General features: G+C 39.2%; 1 protein-coding gene across 3 annotated transcripts in view; it reads right to left on the bottom strand.

The window, feature by feature from the left end:
- Positions 1 to 16,597, bottom strand: part of FBXL18 (F-box and leucine rich repeat protein 18) — a 57,809-nt gene extending 41,212 nt beyond the window's left edge. The window contains exons 1-4 of one of the 3 annotated variants that reach the window (XM_056806448.1): positions 16,413 to 16,595; positions 10,145 to 10,329; positions 6,170 to 6,379; positions 3,081 to 4,627 (exon numbers count right to left, since the gene is read on the bottom strand). In XM_056806448.1, the coding sequence (XP_056662426.1) occupies positions 3,081 to 4,627; positions 6,170 to 6,376 (1,754 nt within the window). In that variant the 5' untranslated portion in view covers positions 6,377 to 6,379; positions 10,145 to 10,329; positions 16,413 to 16,595. Of the gene's footprint in view, positions 1 to 3,080; positions 4,628 to 6,169; positions 6,380 to 10,144; positions 10,330 to 16,412 lie in introns of all 3 variants that reach the window. The other 2 variants (XM_056806449.1, XM_007498437.2) reach the window with 2 other exon arrangements.
- Positions 16,598 to 18,003: the final 1,406 nt, after the last annotated feature.

The following is an 18,003-nucleotide window of genomic DNA, read 5'->3' as shown; positions in this document are numbered from 1 at the left end:
GATGGTTATTTAACCCAACCCTTCTTTTGATGCATAAAGAAACTAAAGATAAAGAAGTTAAGTGACTTGCTAATAGATAAAATAGTATAATAGCGATGGGATTCAAAATTCCATCCTCTGACACAAAATCCAGGGTTCTTTCCTTTAAGCCATGTTATTTTAGGTGTGTGCACATGTGCATGCATATACTAACATAAACATACACACATATTGCCTAAAGATGAATTCTGAGAAAAGAATCCCATCTACACTAAAAAATAGCAAAAGTAGAACATTTCATCATTATTCCAGCAAATTTGACTCATTTTAGTTACTCTTGGTAAAAATGGGGCCTTTGTTGTTTCTTTAAGCAAATCTATGTCTGAAAAGCATTCACATGTTTTCATAAACCAATGTTTTCATAAAAAAATTTTTAATGATCTATGCAACACTCCAAATTAGACCAGATCTGGAGCTCCACATTTTTTGGATACACAAAACTATATTTCAGTCCTCTTTTATGCAAAGAGAAAGCCAAAAATTTACATAAATTTAACTTTCTGATTGAAAATTTTTAAATCAATTACGAGTCAGAGAAGGCAGTTCTCGAAGCAACAGTGACTTGGACGCATGATACTGGTATAAATAACTGTTAAATTCAAAGTGCTACATATGCTCAGGGGGTGAGCTACCGTTGCTGAGAAACAAAGAAGCAGAGGAGAGAAGATGTGTTGGTTCAACACAGCAGTGAAATATACACGATTACAACAATCTGTTCTGCCATTTGGGTGTCTTTTAGTCCTAGGCTTCTCCTTCCCCAAGGTTAGCAAGAGTTTAGAAATCCCTGGAAAGGAAAGGGCAGCTGAGTGGATCAGTGAATAGAGAGCTAGGCCTGGAAATGGAAGTTCCTGGGTTCAAAGGTGGCCTCAGGCACTTCCTAGCTGGGTAATCCTGGGCAAGTCACTTAACCCCAAATGCCTAGCCCATACCACTCTTCTTTTAAAATAAAAACCCTTACCTTCCATCTTGGAATCAATACTGTATATTGATTCCAAGGTAGAAGAGAGGTAAGAGCTAGGCAATGGAGGTTAAGTGACTTGCCCAGGGTCACACAGCTGGGAAGTGTCTGAGGCCAAATTTGAATCTAGGACCTTCCATTTCTGGGCCTAGCTCTCTATCCACTGATCCACTCAGCTTGCCTCCCCATACCACTCTTCTGCCTTGGAATTGATACTTGGTATCAATTTTAAGACAGAAGGGAAGGTTTTAAAAATGAAAAAGAAAAGAAATCCCTAGAAATATTTTGCCCCATAGGGAATTATGGTAGAAAGGAGCACAGCATCATTTAAAAGCTAGTTTGGTGAAGATTAGTGAACAATGACTAGACCAAATCAAATTTGGTTCTTTATAAAACAAGAAGCAAACCAAAAAAAAAAACCATATTCTTTAGAACTTTTGCTATGGTGGTGATGGAGGTTTGAGCAGTGAGTGGGAAGATAATTAAAAATGGCACTTTGGAATTCTATTTCAGGGTGGAGAGTCAGGTGAATTTCAAGATTCCATAATCATAAACACCTAAATGTCAAAATTCTACACTATCATCTACCAGCTACCTCATTACTTTTGTTCTTAAGGTTAGCTAATGCTTACTGTAAGTTCAATAGTTAGGACTGCTTACACTTAAACTCAGACTTTAGCACTAGAAGAGACAATAAGAGATCATCTTGTTCAATTCTTTCATTTAATAGGTGAGCAAAATTAGGCCCACAAAGGCAAAGTGACTGACCTAAAATCACAAAGTAGCAGACCTTGTATAAGAATCTGACCTCTAATACAATGCTCATTCAGCCTTCTCAATTTACAGAAAGTATTTTAACATTATTGTTTATAATCAATGAGTATAACTTTATAATCCATAATCAATGAAAAATGTGCTTAAAATTTGTTATGTTAGAATTCTTCAAATATAAATAAGTGGGGGGCAGCTAAATGGCTCAGTAGACAGAACCAGACCTGGAGATGGAAGGTCCTGGGTTCCAATCTAGCCTCAGACATTTCCTAGCTGTGTGACCTTGGGTAAGTCATTTAACCCCAATTGCCTAGCCCTTACAAGCTCTTCTGCCTTAGAACCAATACTCAGAATCAATTCTAAGACAGAAAGTAAGGGTTTAAACACACACACACACACACACACAGAATCACGTTTTAAAAACTAGATCAGTTGATATTTTTTTACATATATATGTATGTTTGTATAAATAAGCAAAGGATCAAAGTTTTAGAGTTGAGTCAGGTAAGATTTTCACATAAAGGAGGCAGCTGGGTGGCTCAATGGATAGAGAGCCAGGCCTGAAGATGGGAGGTCCTGGGTTCAAATCTAGCCTCAGACACATTCTAACTGTGTGACCCTGGGTAAGTCACTTAACCCCACTGCCTAGCCCTTACCACTCTTCTGCCTTTGAAACAATACTTAGTACTGATTCTAAACAGAAGGTAAGGGTATAAAAAAAAAGAAGAAAAAAGATTTTTCATATAAATAGAACATCTAGACTCAAGTCTCTATATAGGATCACCAATTGAGAGCTAGAAGGAGCCTTAGAAGTCACCGAGTCCAATCTCCCTCATTTTATAGACAAGAAAACTAAGTAAGAGAAATTAAGTGACTTTCCCAAGGTCACAAAGCAAGTAAATGTCTGAGGCAGGATTTGAACTCAGGTTCTCTCGACTCCAACACTACTGCCCTCTCCTCTACATCAAGATCCCTGTCCAAAGATCCTGACTAACGGAAATCCATCAAAATAGAAAAACTGGTCTCTCACCATACCATTGGCTACAAAGCTGAATTTAATATGGAAAAAAAAAATCCATTCCAGAGTCCATCCAAGAGTGCTTAGCTACTGAAGTGGTTAAACAATCAAACTGTCAAGTAGTGCCATCACATACTAGTAAGAATCCAGTATAAACACAACTCTGATTCGTGAATGGGACTAACAGGTCTTCCCTGCTGAGGTATTAGTCTCTGTGTTCGGTGAAAACCTAATGTATCTAAACCTTCATTCAAGTCTGAAGACATTAGAAAAAGATCATGGGTCCTTCCTCACCTGAGATCTTTTAGCTGTTTGCAGTGCTTTAGCATATCAGAGAGGGCAGACGTGTAGACCACTTTTCCCAACATGCCCAGATTGGCCAATGATAGTGTCTGCAGTTGCTGGCACTGCAACCCAATGCTAATGAGCCCAGAGCCTGTAAGAATGCTGGGCAGCTGGGCTAGTGTCAAATTCCGTAAAAATGCCAGCTGGCCAATGGCAGCCACCTCGGCATCCCCAACGTTCTGTGCACGGCTGCAGGGGGGTAGTGAGTTTCGAATGGCAGGCTCATTCCGGGGCATGGCAGAAGAAAAATTGGACCCAATTAACTCCAAGGTTTCCAAAAACGGCACATTCTCCAGAAGAGTCCAGAAAACAGAGGATGGCCTCTGAGTCACTGAATCGGAAGACATGGACCTAGGATATGTCTGCACTCCAATTCGGACTTTCTTTCCAAATCCTCGGGGCACTGCATTAGTCACCATCTGTGTGGGTGTTTTATCTGTCTTTGGGGCAGAGTCTGCAATGGAGCAAACGGGCAGGGATAAAGAGCGGAGGTGTTGAAGCTGAGCTAGGAGCTGACACAAATGCTTCCCCAAATCTTCAGAGCTGTGATGGTGTGCAGCAGAAAGATTTAAGTGTTTCAAATTGCAGCAGGACATTACCAATGTTTCAAGGATGCTGCTATCAATATCATCCTCTGCTTTTCGAAATAATGAATCTGGAGACAGACAATGAATGCAACCACTGAGGTTCAAGCTAGCCAAACTTTTGAGGTCCTTTCCCCCGTTAATTACTCTCTGAATCAGGTGGCCTCCAGACAAAGTGCAGCGGCTAAAACTGAAGTAAAACGGGTTGTTGAACTTCATATTCTGAAGGAGTGAGGAGCCATTAAGCCAGGATTTAGGGAGCTGCAATGCATCCAAGGAGACATTGCGAGCCATGGAGTCCAGAAGATTTTTGGTGGCTCCACTCTCTGCAAAGCTGCCCGGAACTGAAATGAGAAAGGCATGAAGGTTTTCAGGGGTTCGATCACTGAGCACGGCCAAATACAGCCTCACTACCTCCTGATTGATGTAGCCAGGGGCCAATCTAGCATAAAACACACGAAGATTCTGGTAGTGGGGAACATTGCTCTGGCCCACCATTAGCTGGCCTGAAAGAATAGCTCCTTCCCGGGTGCGGTCTAGTATTTCAAAATAAAGCAGCAGTTTTTCAAGACTGGTACAGCAAGGTACCACCCCATATGATGGTGTATATAGGGTCTGTTTCAGCTCTAACACCCGGCTGAGAGTGGCTTTACATTCACTGCTCAACTGGCTGGCATCGAACCCCGGGTTGACATCGATGGCCAAAGAGCGTAAATGCTGGAGGGCTGACAGCATCTTAGAGAGTCGGATAGAAGTAAGATGGCAGCCTGACAAGTTCACTTTCACTAGATTCCTGCAGCGGGTCACATGCTCAATTGTGGAACCAGACAGCCAGTAGCAGCCAGCCATGTTCAGCTGGTGAATCTCTTTCCCAATCTCCCTCACCAGTTGTTTCACTTTATCTTCACTGGCCTGCATTAAAGAAGGAAGGGGAGGGAAAAAGATTTAGATTTACAAAGAACCTAAATGCAACAAATTATTTTACCCTTCTTCAAATCCTTATAATCCCCCTTTTAAAAAATTAGTATCACAGAATTTTAAAACAGAGACCTCCTTTTGCCAGAGAAGTTCTTGACATGGAAGTCTACTGTCTTCTTTTTCTCCCTACCCAGATTTGCACATTAACTCACAAATTACTGTAGCCTTCTAAATAGAGGCCATATATAAGCCCATTTTCTAGCTTGAATAAAAAAAACATGTAAACTTAAGCTGGCATTATTCTTCAATATTTAGTAATATTATTTTCCTTCCTTCCTTTCCTTTTTATTCCTTTCTAAAACCCTTACCTTCTGTCTTCATATCTAAGTCTAAGACAGAAGAGCAGCAAGGGCTGGGCACCTAGGGTTATGTGATTTGCCCAAGATCACACAGCTGGTAAGTGTCTGTGGTCAGATTTGAACCCAGGTCCTCCCCAACTCTTAGGTCTGGCAATCTATCCATTGTGCCACCTAGCTGTCCCTATTATTTTCCTTTCAAAGAGGACTCATTTTAGTGGTGAATGCCTATATTTGGAAGATAGTACATACTCAGATCTATGTCATAGTTGAAAATTTCAAAGACATTCTATAGGTCTATTATGTCCTGCCTTGCAGGAAGCTAAAAAAGCATAAGTAACTACAAATTTCTGGGCAAAATCAAACATATATATATATATATATATATATATATATATATATATATATATAATTTCTTAACAAATATAAATTTATGACATTATACTTTGAATTATCATGGAGTTTACTAGTTCTTATTCATGGCATTCCAATTTCCCTAGAATAGAAATCTATCTACTTCCTTCATAACAGGGTTTCGGCATTAATGCTATGCAAGGAAATTTATCCATTCCTAGAATAATGTGCCTTCCTACAAAGCAGTAATAATTCAAGTTGATGATTTAGGGCAGCTACCATAAAACTTTCCTATTTCCCTTCTGTAAAGAGTATGTTAAGGGTAGCTAGGTGGCTGAGTGGATAGAATGCCAGGTTTACAAATAGGAGGTCCTGGGTTCAAACATGCCCTCACACTTCCTAGCTATGTGACCCTGGGCAAATCACTAAACCCCCAATGTCTAGCCATTACCACTCTTTTACCTTGGAACTGATTATCAGTATTGATTCTAAGACAGCAGGTAAGAATTTTTTTTTTTTAAGAGTACCTTAAGAACAAGAAAGTGCTTGGGGTAAGTCACATAACAAAAGCAAAGGTTAACAAATGGACAGTCTAAGTACTACACTGATATACAAGAATCACTGAGAATCTAGGAGGTGTGATCTGTACCCTGGTGCCTTGAATATTCAAATCTCTATTTCTCTTAAGCATCCTTTTTTAAGTACAAAAAACAACTAATATAGTCAATCAATACCTACCAAAGTGCCATTCCCTCAAACTAAATCTGATTTGGGATAAAGCTAAAGCAAGAGAGAGTAGATTGAATTACTACCATTTATTCCTTACCTGATAATCTCTATGAAGCAGCACCGTATGAGTGAGACTTTTGTCAAGACAAAGAGCTGCCAACTTCCTGCAGGTTCTCCTAACATTTAAAATCAAGTCTGTACTGGGGATATAACTCAGGATGTGCAAAAGGATCTCATCAGAAAACTCCATTAAGTTTATGCTATTCATTAGGTCAACGGTGTTTGGTTCATCTTCATTCGGCATCTCCTAAAAGAAAACGAGAATTTTTTTTTTTTTAAGTTAAAGCAAGGGGGCTGCCAAATGGTTCAATGGATTGTGAGACAGATCAGGAGAAGAGAGGGCCTGGGTTCAATGCTGACCTCAGATACCTCCTAGCTGGGTGACAAACCAATAAGCAGTATTGGTTCTAAAATGGAAGGTAAGGGCTTAAAAAAAAAAATTAAAGTAAAATTCCTAATGAAATGGATATGAGTGAAGTGAAAGGGCCACACAAACACATTCTGCCTGGCCAAGCAAAATGAACAGGCAAACAAGTGAGAAGAAAAAAAACATACTACAAAAAACACATGCTTTGATCAAAAAATTAAAATCTCATTACTGAGCCTTTGACCTTTAAAATAATAATTCAAACTTGTATCAAAATCTGCAATTTTGAGATTTTTCTTAAGAATAAATAGAAATTAAGATAAATGCATTCATATCCAAAAATTAGTTTATTATAATGTGAGTTTTCAATAAATGTCAATAATAAAAGTACTGTGCCTTTTGAACACAACAAAAACTCACCGAGGGGGCAGTTCAGTAGTACAGTGGATTGAGAGCCAGGTCCAGAAACAGGAGATCCTAGGTTCAAATCTGACCTCAGACACTTCCTGGCTATGTGACCCTGGGCAAGTTACCTAACCCCCATTGCCTAGCCCTTACCACTCTTCTGCCTTGGAACCAATATAGTATTGATTCTAAGGCAGAAGGTAAGGACTTAAAAAAAAAATCTCACTGATTTTGTTTCTTTTCTCTATTTTAATGATCATCATAGCATAGAAAAGCAGCAAATAATCATCTGTACTACTTTTTTGTATTATTACTTTTTTTAATGTTTTTTTTCTAGCTTAAGCCTTTGCTTATCTCTTGCATGCCTCTCCTTAAATTCTTACTTTCTGTACATATCAGGTCAAAGACTTTCATTTTTCAACTGGCCTACAAGATCTCACATCAATCAACATTACTATCATGGTCCAAGGGAAAAAACCTCCATAAGAGCATTTCACAAACATGCAATGGTGGGAATGGAAATTATTTTGTTATAGGAACTGTTAAGTCATTTGTAATTGTCAAATGTTTTGCATGATGACAGAACAGAGCAGCCCTAGAAATGAGCTTCCATGAATATTTCCCACACATTTCCATCAGGGCAAACATGTATAATCATTTTCCAAACAAAGAAACCAAAATGGAAGTTAAAGCATTTGATAAAGGTTGTAAAATAAGATCATTTCAAACCCATTGTTCTATATTGTCCTCATCTTAAATTCTGAAGATTACAACAAATAATATCAATGAAAATCTTATATTCACTTTCTTTGTGAGCTCCAAAGATACCCAAAAGAAAGTGGTAACTGGAAGGTAGTATGCAATTTGTTCAAGTACAATGCAACAGACTCTTTAACATAGCCTCTGCCAAGATATTCCTATACCCTGATTGTTTTATTAGCTTCCTTCTGTACCACTATTTCTTCCATTCTCCAGCCCTACTCTGGAGAGAAAGGGAGAGAGGAGGGAGGATTTGGGTATCTGACAAAGTACCACTGTGGAACATGTATGTACACTCAGTTAACATATTTTAGAATAAGCATCCATAGAACAAGATCAGGCTCTTTCTTAAAAAGAAAAATATTGGGGGCAGCTGGGTAGCACAGTGGATTGAGAGTCAGGCCTAGAGATGGGAGGTCCTAGGTTCAAATCTGACCTCAGACGCTTCCCAGCTGTGTGACCCTGGGCAAGTCACTTGCCCTTACCCTACTTTACCCTAGCCCTTACCACTCTTCTACCTTGGAACCAATACACAGTATTGACTCCAAGATGGAAGGTAAGGGTTTAAAAAAAGAAAAAGAAAAATATTTTGTAAACAGTGGGCATTCAACAATGCCCATTCATAAAAATAAGAAAAGTATTGCCAGCAAAATAAAATTCTTGGGTATGGAGTGAAAAACACAAGGACTTCTCAAAGTCCCTACTTTCATTTTTTTAAAATATTCATATTTTCCTACTACATTCTACCTTGATTTTTCTCAACTTACCACAATTTACCAATTCTGCTACAATAAGTCTAGAATCATTTTAATCACTTGGTCAAGGTGATTTAATGTCTTTCTCATGCCTTTGCATGTTATCTCTGATACAAGTATACAGTGTCCAAATTTAAAAAGAACAGTCCCAAAAGTAGGATGCCTAGATTAGTGGTCTGAAACCGCCAAATTAGTACCAGAAGTGTTTGGTGTCATCTTCCTCTACAATGGTGATATTGCCATCAATTAGTTCAGAATGTTTTATTGTTTTCCTCCTCATAGTGAAGAGTTACTTTGATCCAAAAGGTTCCTCCTTTTGTATCCTCAGATCACATTCTGAGCAAGGTCAGGGGTACATTCTGCCTATGGAGAATAGTGTTTTTCTATGGGAAACAAAGGTTCATATTTCATCCATCACACAACAGTCACAAAATTCCACAGTCAAAAGGGACCTCTGAGACCATCTTCTGCAATATAACCCTGAACAAGAATCCCATCCACAATACAGCCAGGCTTTGCTTTAAGATCTCCCCCATAAATGCAGAAATCAAATGAATTAATAGGCCCCAAGACATACAATTATAAAACAAACTGCAGTCTAAAACTATCTAAAAGAATGTACCTCTATAATGGTGAAAACCTACTATTCAAGTTAGGACCAGAATCTAATTCAATTGTTCTTCGGCATCAAATTAATACAATTAAAGGAACATGTCAAGAGAAGCACAATTCAAAGCTTTCTACTATGCCCTTCCTGTTTTCTTCAGGTCTTGCTTGTCTAGGCAGCTTTTCTGAATTGGGATTAGAGTCCACAATATTTATTGTATGCCTGCTGTGTAAAAAGGATACTTTAGTTACTAACTCAAAATAGAAAACCCCAAAAAAGTACTCTAAAAAACAGAAATTCACTTCTATATCCAATGCAAGGGGAAAAAAATTGCACCATATTCCCTTATGAGCTTAGACCCAGAGATACCAAGAGTCAAAGAAATAACTGAGAGGGGAGAAAAAACTTCCCCCAAAATAATCAAAAGAATTCTTCTACTTTGGGGGTACAGTGATTCAAGGTAATAGAAGCAACAGAAGTTGTTTCCAGAAGCAAGGGGCAAAAAGATAGAGCAAGCTAAAAGCACTAGAATTTTACAACACTTCCAGAAACATAGATGGAAAAGGCTGCTGACCTCAAGCATCAAAGGGTACCTTAGTAACCTGACTGATAAGCATCACTTTCCACACTGGAAAATATCAATGATCTTTCGAAATGTATCTACCCCACATACCAGAGACCTTCCTTTATATATTTTAATACTCTGAAGATAATAATGCAGCACTTGGGCTATTCACCTCTTCTCTTTATTCTTAACATGTAAGTAGTCCACCTATTCTGGCATTAAAAGTCCTTTATATCAAAGCCCATTCTTACCTTTCTAGATTTCTTATACTTTACTCCCCAAAACAAGCTTTTCAATCCAGTAACACTGGCCTTCTGGCTGTTCGACACTCTCATCTCTCCACTCTAGGCATTTTCTATGGCTGTCCACTATGTCTTAAATGCTCTCCCTTCTCAGTTTGACTACTGACCTTCCTAGCTTCCTTTATGCCTGTAATGAATATTTGTTAATTAGGTAAGTAAAAAAAGATTCTTGATAAATTAGAAATAGGTGGATAGAGAGATGAGTTTGAATGAACTGGATTAACTCATTACATGCCCCAACTAAAATCCTACCTCCTATATAGGATGCCTTTCCAACCCTTCTTAATTTCAGTGCCTTTCTTCATTTAATTATTTCTTATTTATCTGTATATAGCTTGCTTTGGTTATATTTGATTGCATGTTGTCTCTCCCTTTAGGCTCCTTGAAGGCAGGATTGTCTTTTTCCTCTTTTTGGATCCCAGAAACTGGCACAGTGCCTGAAATGTACAGGTATTTAATAAATGCTTACTGTTTAACTTACTTAAATGAAACTTCAGTTTCTTCATAAGTAAAATGGTGGTGATAATAGCAACTACTTCATAGGATTGCTATGAGGATCCATTGAGGTAGTATTTGTAAAGTACTCTGCCAATCTTAAAGCAAATATAAAATGTTAGCTATTATCCTACAGTGATGAAAAAAGAAGCTTTGCTAATATTTACTAGAAACAGTTGCTAATATTTGGAAATCATACAAGTTGTAATTTTTTTTCTATCCTTTTAGACTCTTTCTCCTAATTGGTCTTTCTGCTCGGGGTCTCTGTACTCTCCATCTAGCCTACAAATAGCTGCCAGAATAATCTACCTAAACTATAGACCATGGTATTCCTATGCTCAAAAACTTTCAGAGGATCCCTACTGTCTCAAAGACAAAAACAACAAACTCCTCAGACTAGAATTTAAGGCCCTTCACAATTCTACTCCAACTCACCTTTCTAGTTTTGGTTCACATTACTCTTCTCTACATTCTAGTCAAATTGGTCTACTAACTGTTCCCCAAATTCAACATTCCATCTCCTTTCTCTCCACATTTGTTTGTGACATTCTCCAGGTCTAGAATGCACTTTCTTAACTCCACCTGATTGACTCCTGAACTTCTTTGAAGAACAGCATAGGTTACCTCTGTAAAGCATTCTCAGATTTATCCCATCTATTAGTGCTACATTTATTCATGTATATTCTGCAACCCAGTATAATGTAATCTCTTTATTTCCTCTTTGTCTCTGAAATCCCTTCTTTGATATATGCCTTCAAAAAAACAATCCCTGACCATCTTAAAAATTGTACCAAACAGGGTAGCTAGGTGGCTCAGGAGATAGAGAAGTGGGCCTGGAGACAGGAGGTCCTCTGGGTTCAGGTTTGACCTCAGACAATTACTTAACTGTGTGACCCTAGGCAAGTCACTTACCTCCAAATGCCTAGCCTTTACCACTCTTATGTCTTGAAACCTATACTTAGTATCAATTCTAAGACCAAAGGTAAGGATTTTTTTTTATTGTATTAAAATCCCCCTCCAACCACAGTCTATGAATTTCTTCAGTGTATATTTAATCAGGTTCCACCATAATTTGTCATTTTCTTGGATGCTATTTTTCTCTTAAAAAAAAAAAAACTTCTTCATAAAGTACTATGGGCTTAAAAGGCCTAAATGTTGTCATTCCACTGGTACCAATGTTGAAAAGTACCTGGTATCAAAACACTAGCAAATCTATTCCATTTCATTCTGATTTATTCTCTACTTTCCAATTTTATCTGTTGGGATGATTTGGGTTAGTTAATCTCCTACCAAGTTTTCTGCAGGTTTATTTTCTCCTTCAATGCTTTCCATTATTTTGTGAGCCTATTATATACTTTGAAATTCAATTATTTCAATGCAAAAATGGCATTAGGTGGGGATGTCGAGAAATATATTGGAAAGTATAGGTCAGAAAGACCTATGGAATGAAAGAGGACAAAGACCTGTTGGCTAGAGAAGTCTGAGTTTTATATCATGGCTATTTTTAAGAAAAGAACCTAGATGCTGAATATGGCAAGCAATAAATATATCACACACAAATAACTGATTTTGACAGGAAAGGACTTATTACTCACACAAAGTCATCAATGAAGCAACTGTCTATATGTAATCAGATTAAAGATTCAGAATTAGTACTGTCCTTTGCGCCTCTCTCTCTCTCTCTCTCTCTCTCTCTCTCTCTCTCTCTCTCTCTCTCTCTCTCTCTCTCCAGCACTTAGCAGAATACCTCACACACAGTGGGTATTTAATAAATGCTTACTGATTACCTATGTAACTAAATGAACTCAAACCTGAACAAAATATGACACTGACTCTCTCTCTCATACTCTATCCTCAATGATGACATTAGTAGGAATCAGGAAGACTTTTGCAAGAAATATTCTACAGAAGATATTTCTACACAAGATCTCACTCTGCTTCTTGTTTGCTACTTTTGAAACAGCATTTGATTCAGTAAAGCAAAAAAGATCTCTTCCAACAAGATGTCTCCCATTTATACAACAAAACTATTCAAGATTCTATGAAGAATATTACTGAAATAACTTTGTTAGACAACTTTCTGATCATGAATATCAAGTAAAGCATATGCTTTTTCAAAGGTGCTCAATACCATCCAGGAAGAGATTCAGCCTAGAGTCCAAACTGAAGCTGATTTTGTTATGAATATCCTCCAGATGCTCCTGTTTGTGAATGATATTTACCTGATACCATGAAACAGAAAATCACTTCAAAGTCTCTTGGAAGAGATCTCAAATCTCTTAAATGAATTTGGCTTAACAATCCACATGTGAAAAGACTAAGCAAACACAAGAATTTCTATTAACCAGATTGTGATAGGAGAATAAAAACTAGAAAGTTTATTTAATGATCCAAAGCTTCCCCTTAAAGGTGTTGCTTTTTTGTTTTGTGATAACAAGAGTCTATCAACATTGTTTTATGGCTAAGATAGGGAAAAAACAACAGTTTCTAAAAGAATTGAAAATAAGTATCACACAGAAGGCACTGGAGAGGTACCTTGTAGGTGTGAGGTTGCACATGCTATAACAGGTTGCAACATGTAACCAATTTCAGAACCTTAAAGATGATCAAAAATGTTAGTGCTAAGAAGAAAAAATAGTCTGGCCCTGTAGAATGGATGAGGCAGAATAGTCATACAACCTGGGTACTCCATTAGTATCTTTGGTTATCAAAAAAAAGTTGAGAAAGGTCTCCTAATATAGATATTGGATGGAGCAAATCTGTAGGAGGATAAGAAGTCACACAGGACAGGACAGAAGGATTGCAATATAAACTAGGGAATATCCAAATAGATGAGGCCACAGATCCATTTGAATAATATTCATAAATTTTAATCATCCTTCTATAATTGTTTGCAAGTGAGCTTATATTCCAAACTCCAAACTGAACAAGAAATCCCCTACAACATACCTGACAAGTGGCCAGCTAGCCTATGCAGTAAAACTTCTAATCAGGATGAACCCACAAATATTGAAGACAGTCTACTGTGGATCTATCTAATTATTGGGACGTTTTACTTCACTATCAAACCTAGATTTTTCATGTTGCACTTTCCACCCCATTGCTCCTAATTCTGTCCAAGACACCAAGTACAAGGAATCTAATTCATCTCTTCTGCTTGACAGACCTTCAAATACTTAAAAGTCAACTATCAGACTTCTACCAAATTTTGTTTTCTTTTCTCCAAGATAAACCTCCAATCAATCCTCATATGACATGATCTAAAAGCCCATAACCATTCTGGTCATCCTACTTTAGACACACTCTAAATGATAAATCTCTTTTCTTAAAAAATGTTGTCCAAAACAGAATATTATACTCTAGATCCATTTTGACAAAGACTACAGCCTCCCTTGAGTCTTGAATACTATGTTTCTTAATGCAAGTATGTAATTGCAACTGTGTTCTTTGCTTCCATCATAACAGTAAAGCTTTAATAGATAAATAGATACATTTATTAACTCTTACTACATATTGGGATCTCTGCTAAGAAGAACTAGGCTAAGACAGCCTCCTTTTCCTCAAAAATTTACATTCTAATGGGAGAAGATAATGCATAAAGGGTTGTTTTTTTTTAAGCAATTAGGGAACCCCTGAAAGTATAGTTTAGAGAAAGCTGGAAAGTGAGGTCCTAGTAAAATAAGGCAAAAGTCTATCTATCAGAGCACAAGGTGATTCTAAGGGCAGAATCCAAGTATCCAGTGTGGAAGGAGATCTGATTGGAGGTGAGGTACCTAACCTCACACAACAGTTGTCACATGCGAAAGCAAACATTAACTTGGTTTGGAGGATTTTCTTAAGTACTTTGTTGAATTTCTCAACTTTTTTATCCTCTGCAGCAGATGTGGAGGCAGAAGCTGCTTTATCTTTTCAATGGTCTTTTTCCTTACACCCATCATAATCACTTCAAGGCAAGATGGTCAAGTAGCCCCTGAAATCATTTTTCTTGTGCTTGATTGCACTATGAAACCAACTCTTTGGTTCAATGCTCCAAGAACATGTGAATTTTTTTCCCCTTTTCATTTATAGCAAGCCTATATTGATGTAGTTCAGTTCCTCTGGTACTTCGACAACTCAGAGAGCAATGGATTCAGATCTCAAATTCAGAACAATAGCAGTTAAATTAATGCTTAAAGATGGACTAAACTGCACAATTTCTGGTCCTCTATTCTTTCTCACCACTCTTCACAGTCTTTGCAGCAACAGGAGTGGCTATCTTTACTTAAAACTTATTTTTCTAAAGATGTGCTAATAGAATGTCAGCAACAAAGAGAGTCCTAATTCTTCTCCAGGGACTTCCCAATTTAACTTGGGAATTCAGTTTTCGACAAGGGTCACAAATTATAACCACTTCTTTCCTTTATAATCTTAGATATAAGCTTATCACAAAATGTTATCAATTTGGTATATAAAGTTATCTTTGATCTAAATTTCATTTTTTAAAAAGAAATGCTGCTAACAACCTACAACTAACCAATTCTGAGGAAAACAAGCATCATTCATGTGGAGAACCATGTGCAAAGAGATAGTAATACTCTAATTAATGGCTTCCAATAAAAAAGCTAGCTTCATTCACCTTGGGATCCAACCAGATCTATGTCAAAAGTAGAATAACTTCATATTATGGGAGGCTATATATATACTATGCCCTTGTAAAAACACATCTAGAGTATAATGTTCCATTTTAGACAACACCTTAGAAAAAGACATTGATCATTTGAAGTGTGTCTAAAGTAGGATGACCAACTAGATTACAAACAGCACAGTCAAGCTCAGAAATGGAAAAGTGAGTACTGGAACATAAGAAATGAAAATCACAAGTCTAGAGCTGGAAGTAACCTTAGAAATCATCTAGACTAACCTCTTCAATTATGTAATATGGAAACTGAGGCCCAAAGAAGTTAAGTGATTTGTCTGATATCACACCACAATGAGTGAGCACCAGAGTTGACTTTTCCCAAGAGTCTCCAATTCCAAATGCAGTGGTCTTCCTATTGTTTCAGCAATGAAAGAACAGAAAGGAATTTTTAAAAAGAGGGAAAGGTGGGGGGAAACTAACATATACCAAGAAATACTAGAGGAAGATTCTTGAACTAAAAGGAGAGAAGGGCAAGAGGCTAGAAAACTAAAAGGAAAAAATAAAGCACTGAAAGGAAGAGAGACTGGAAAAGGTCAAAGATTTAAAGTCAGAATCAAGGGATAGGTAAGGGGAAAAGGATAGAGGACTAAGGAAAATTAGGGAGGGGACCAAACATCACTAAAGCATCACAGAAATAAAAGATGTCAGATGTGGTAGGGGTCTTAGAGATGATCTAATCCTACCCCTACCCCTCATTTTATGGATAAAGAAACTGAGACATAACAGAGCACAAGATCACAGATCTAGAATTGAGAAAGAACCTCAGAAGCCATTTAGTCCAACCCCCTCATTTTACAGATAATGAAACGGAGGTTCAGAAAGAAAAACTAACTAGTCCAAGATCAAACAGCAGTGTCAGTGGTAGGCTTTGAACTCTTGACTGCATAGCCACGGTTCTTTCCACTGTAACAAGAAAGTGAGCTACTGAGGATCACACAAGCAAGTTAATGGCAGAGCCAGGACTAGAATGCAGGTCTTCTGACTCCGAATACAGCGCTCTGTCTGTTGCATTTGAAGATTGAGGAGAGGGAGGTGATGACGGAGAAAGAGACCCCTGTAGGGTGGAGGAGACTGGACGAGTGTTCCAGGGGAAGCAGCTGACGGAGAAGCGGGCAGTGAGATGTTAGAGCTTCGGCAAGCACAGGAAAGGGGCTGGCCGTGGCTCTAGGAACCAGGCTGGCAAGGGCTGGGAGACGAGGGGAGTGGGTGGGGGCCGTAGCCGCCATAAGCTAAAGGGGAGCCGGCGGCCCAAGGGGGGACCAGAGCCTGGGAAGGAGGGGGCGGGGAGAAGGCCAGCAGGGCCCATAGGAGGCTGAGAGGAGCGCAGGGCGCCCGGGGTTGTAGTACCTCTCCGGAGCTGGACATGTTGCGGAGCCGAGGCCGCCGCCCGCCCGGCGAGTAGCCACCCGAGTCTGCAACGCCGGGGCCTTCCCCGAGCCGGGCAGGCGCCACTCAAACCCGGCGCGTCGGCTGCTCAACTGAGGGCCCTGGCGGCCGGGGGCGGGGCTGCCCCGCCACTTCCGTCGCAGACCAGATGAGGTCACTTCCGGAAACTGCCGCGGCCCCCTGCGCGGCTCCCCGCAGTGACCATCTTGAATGAGGCAAATAGGGCAACCTAGCCCATCCCCTCCCTTCTTCTGCAGTCATTCCTCCCTCCCTCCTTTCCTCGACTCCCACACGAGCGCCCACGTACACAAGACGCGCACGCGCACGTCCACATTGCGTGGGCTCAACTTATAACCTCCAAGGTAAGGTGAAGTTAAAGTGGGGAGCTAAATTAGCCTTGAATTGGAAATTCCGAAACTGAAACCTCAGTCGCCTCATCTGTAAAATAGGCATCTTTTAATAGGATGACCTTACCACGTCCCTTAGTCAGAGCGTCAGTTTCCCCAATTTCCATATATGTCCTATGGGACTGATTAATCAACCAATAAACATTTATTAAACTCCTGGCCAGAGCCAAATATCAAGGTAGGAGCCGACGCTACAAAAAGAAATGAAACTATCCCTTCCTTCTAGGAGCTTACATTCTTTAGATGAGCATAACGCTCACACGTGCATGTAAATAAGTAGCGAAGGAAATCCAGGTGAGTGGCGCTGGCAAGCAGCAGGAGAGTTAGTTAAGACCTCAAGGAGGCTTAGTCTACTGAGCTTATCTATACAGAGTTCGCCTACTTGACTTTTAGCTTGTCGATTCTCTCTCCCAGGCCTCTGTTTCTTCATTCGTTAAAATGGGAGGGAGGGTTAGAATATGTGTACCTTGCCAATTCCTTCCCTTGGAGCCTCAATTTCCTAGACTGTAAAATAAGGAAGATAGTGCCAACATGGAATCTAGAGGTCCCAGGACTTGTAGCTTGGAGGGATTTGGTGATCCCAGTTTATTTAGTTTGGAGGCAGAAACCCCAGGTTTTGGCCTTGTCACCTGAGAGTTCCTCCCTGAGGGAAAGTCCTACTTCACTGATCTCAGACTAACAATAGACTTTAAGATGTCAAATGACTCTCCTAGTTTCCAGAAGTCTCTCCTAGTATATCACACCCACCTTCCCAGGATGGAACTAGGGACCTTCAGCTTGCAAGACTGACAGCTACCTACTGCACCAAATCTTAAAATCTATTGTTAATTTGAGATCAGTGAAGTAGGACTTTCCCTCAGGGAGGAACTCTCATGTGACAAGGTCAAAACCTGGGGTTTCTGCCTTCAAATTAAATAAACTGGGGATCACCAAATCCCTCCAAGCTACAAGTCTGGGGACCTCTAGATTCCATGTTGACAATAGTAACACTTGCACTTCCAAGTCCAAGTCCTTCTCCAAAAGGCTTTCTTTGCCAGCAGAGGGAGGTCAAACTATAGGCAAAGTCTAACTCTATGAGCTTGGCAACTATGTGCCTTTCCTTAGAGATTAGCCTAGATAAATCCAAAGCAGTTTACTACTAGAAA

Source organism: Monodelphis domestica, chromosome 7, assembly GCF_027887165.1.
Source record: "Monodelphis domestica isolate mMonDom1 chromosome 7, mMonDom1.pri, whole genome shotgun sequence".
NCBI lineage: Eukaryota > Metazoa > Chordata > Mammalia > Didelphimorphia > Didelphidae > Monodelphis > Monodelphis domestica.
Note: the sequence above shows the minus strand (reverse complement) of the source record. Positions and strands in the feature narration are given on the sequence as shown.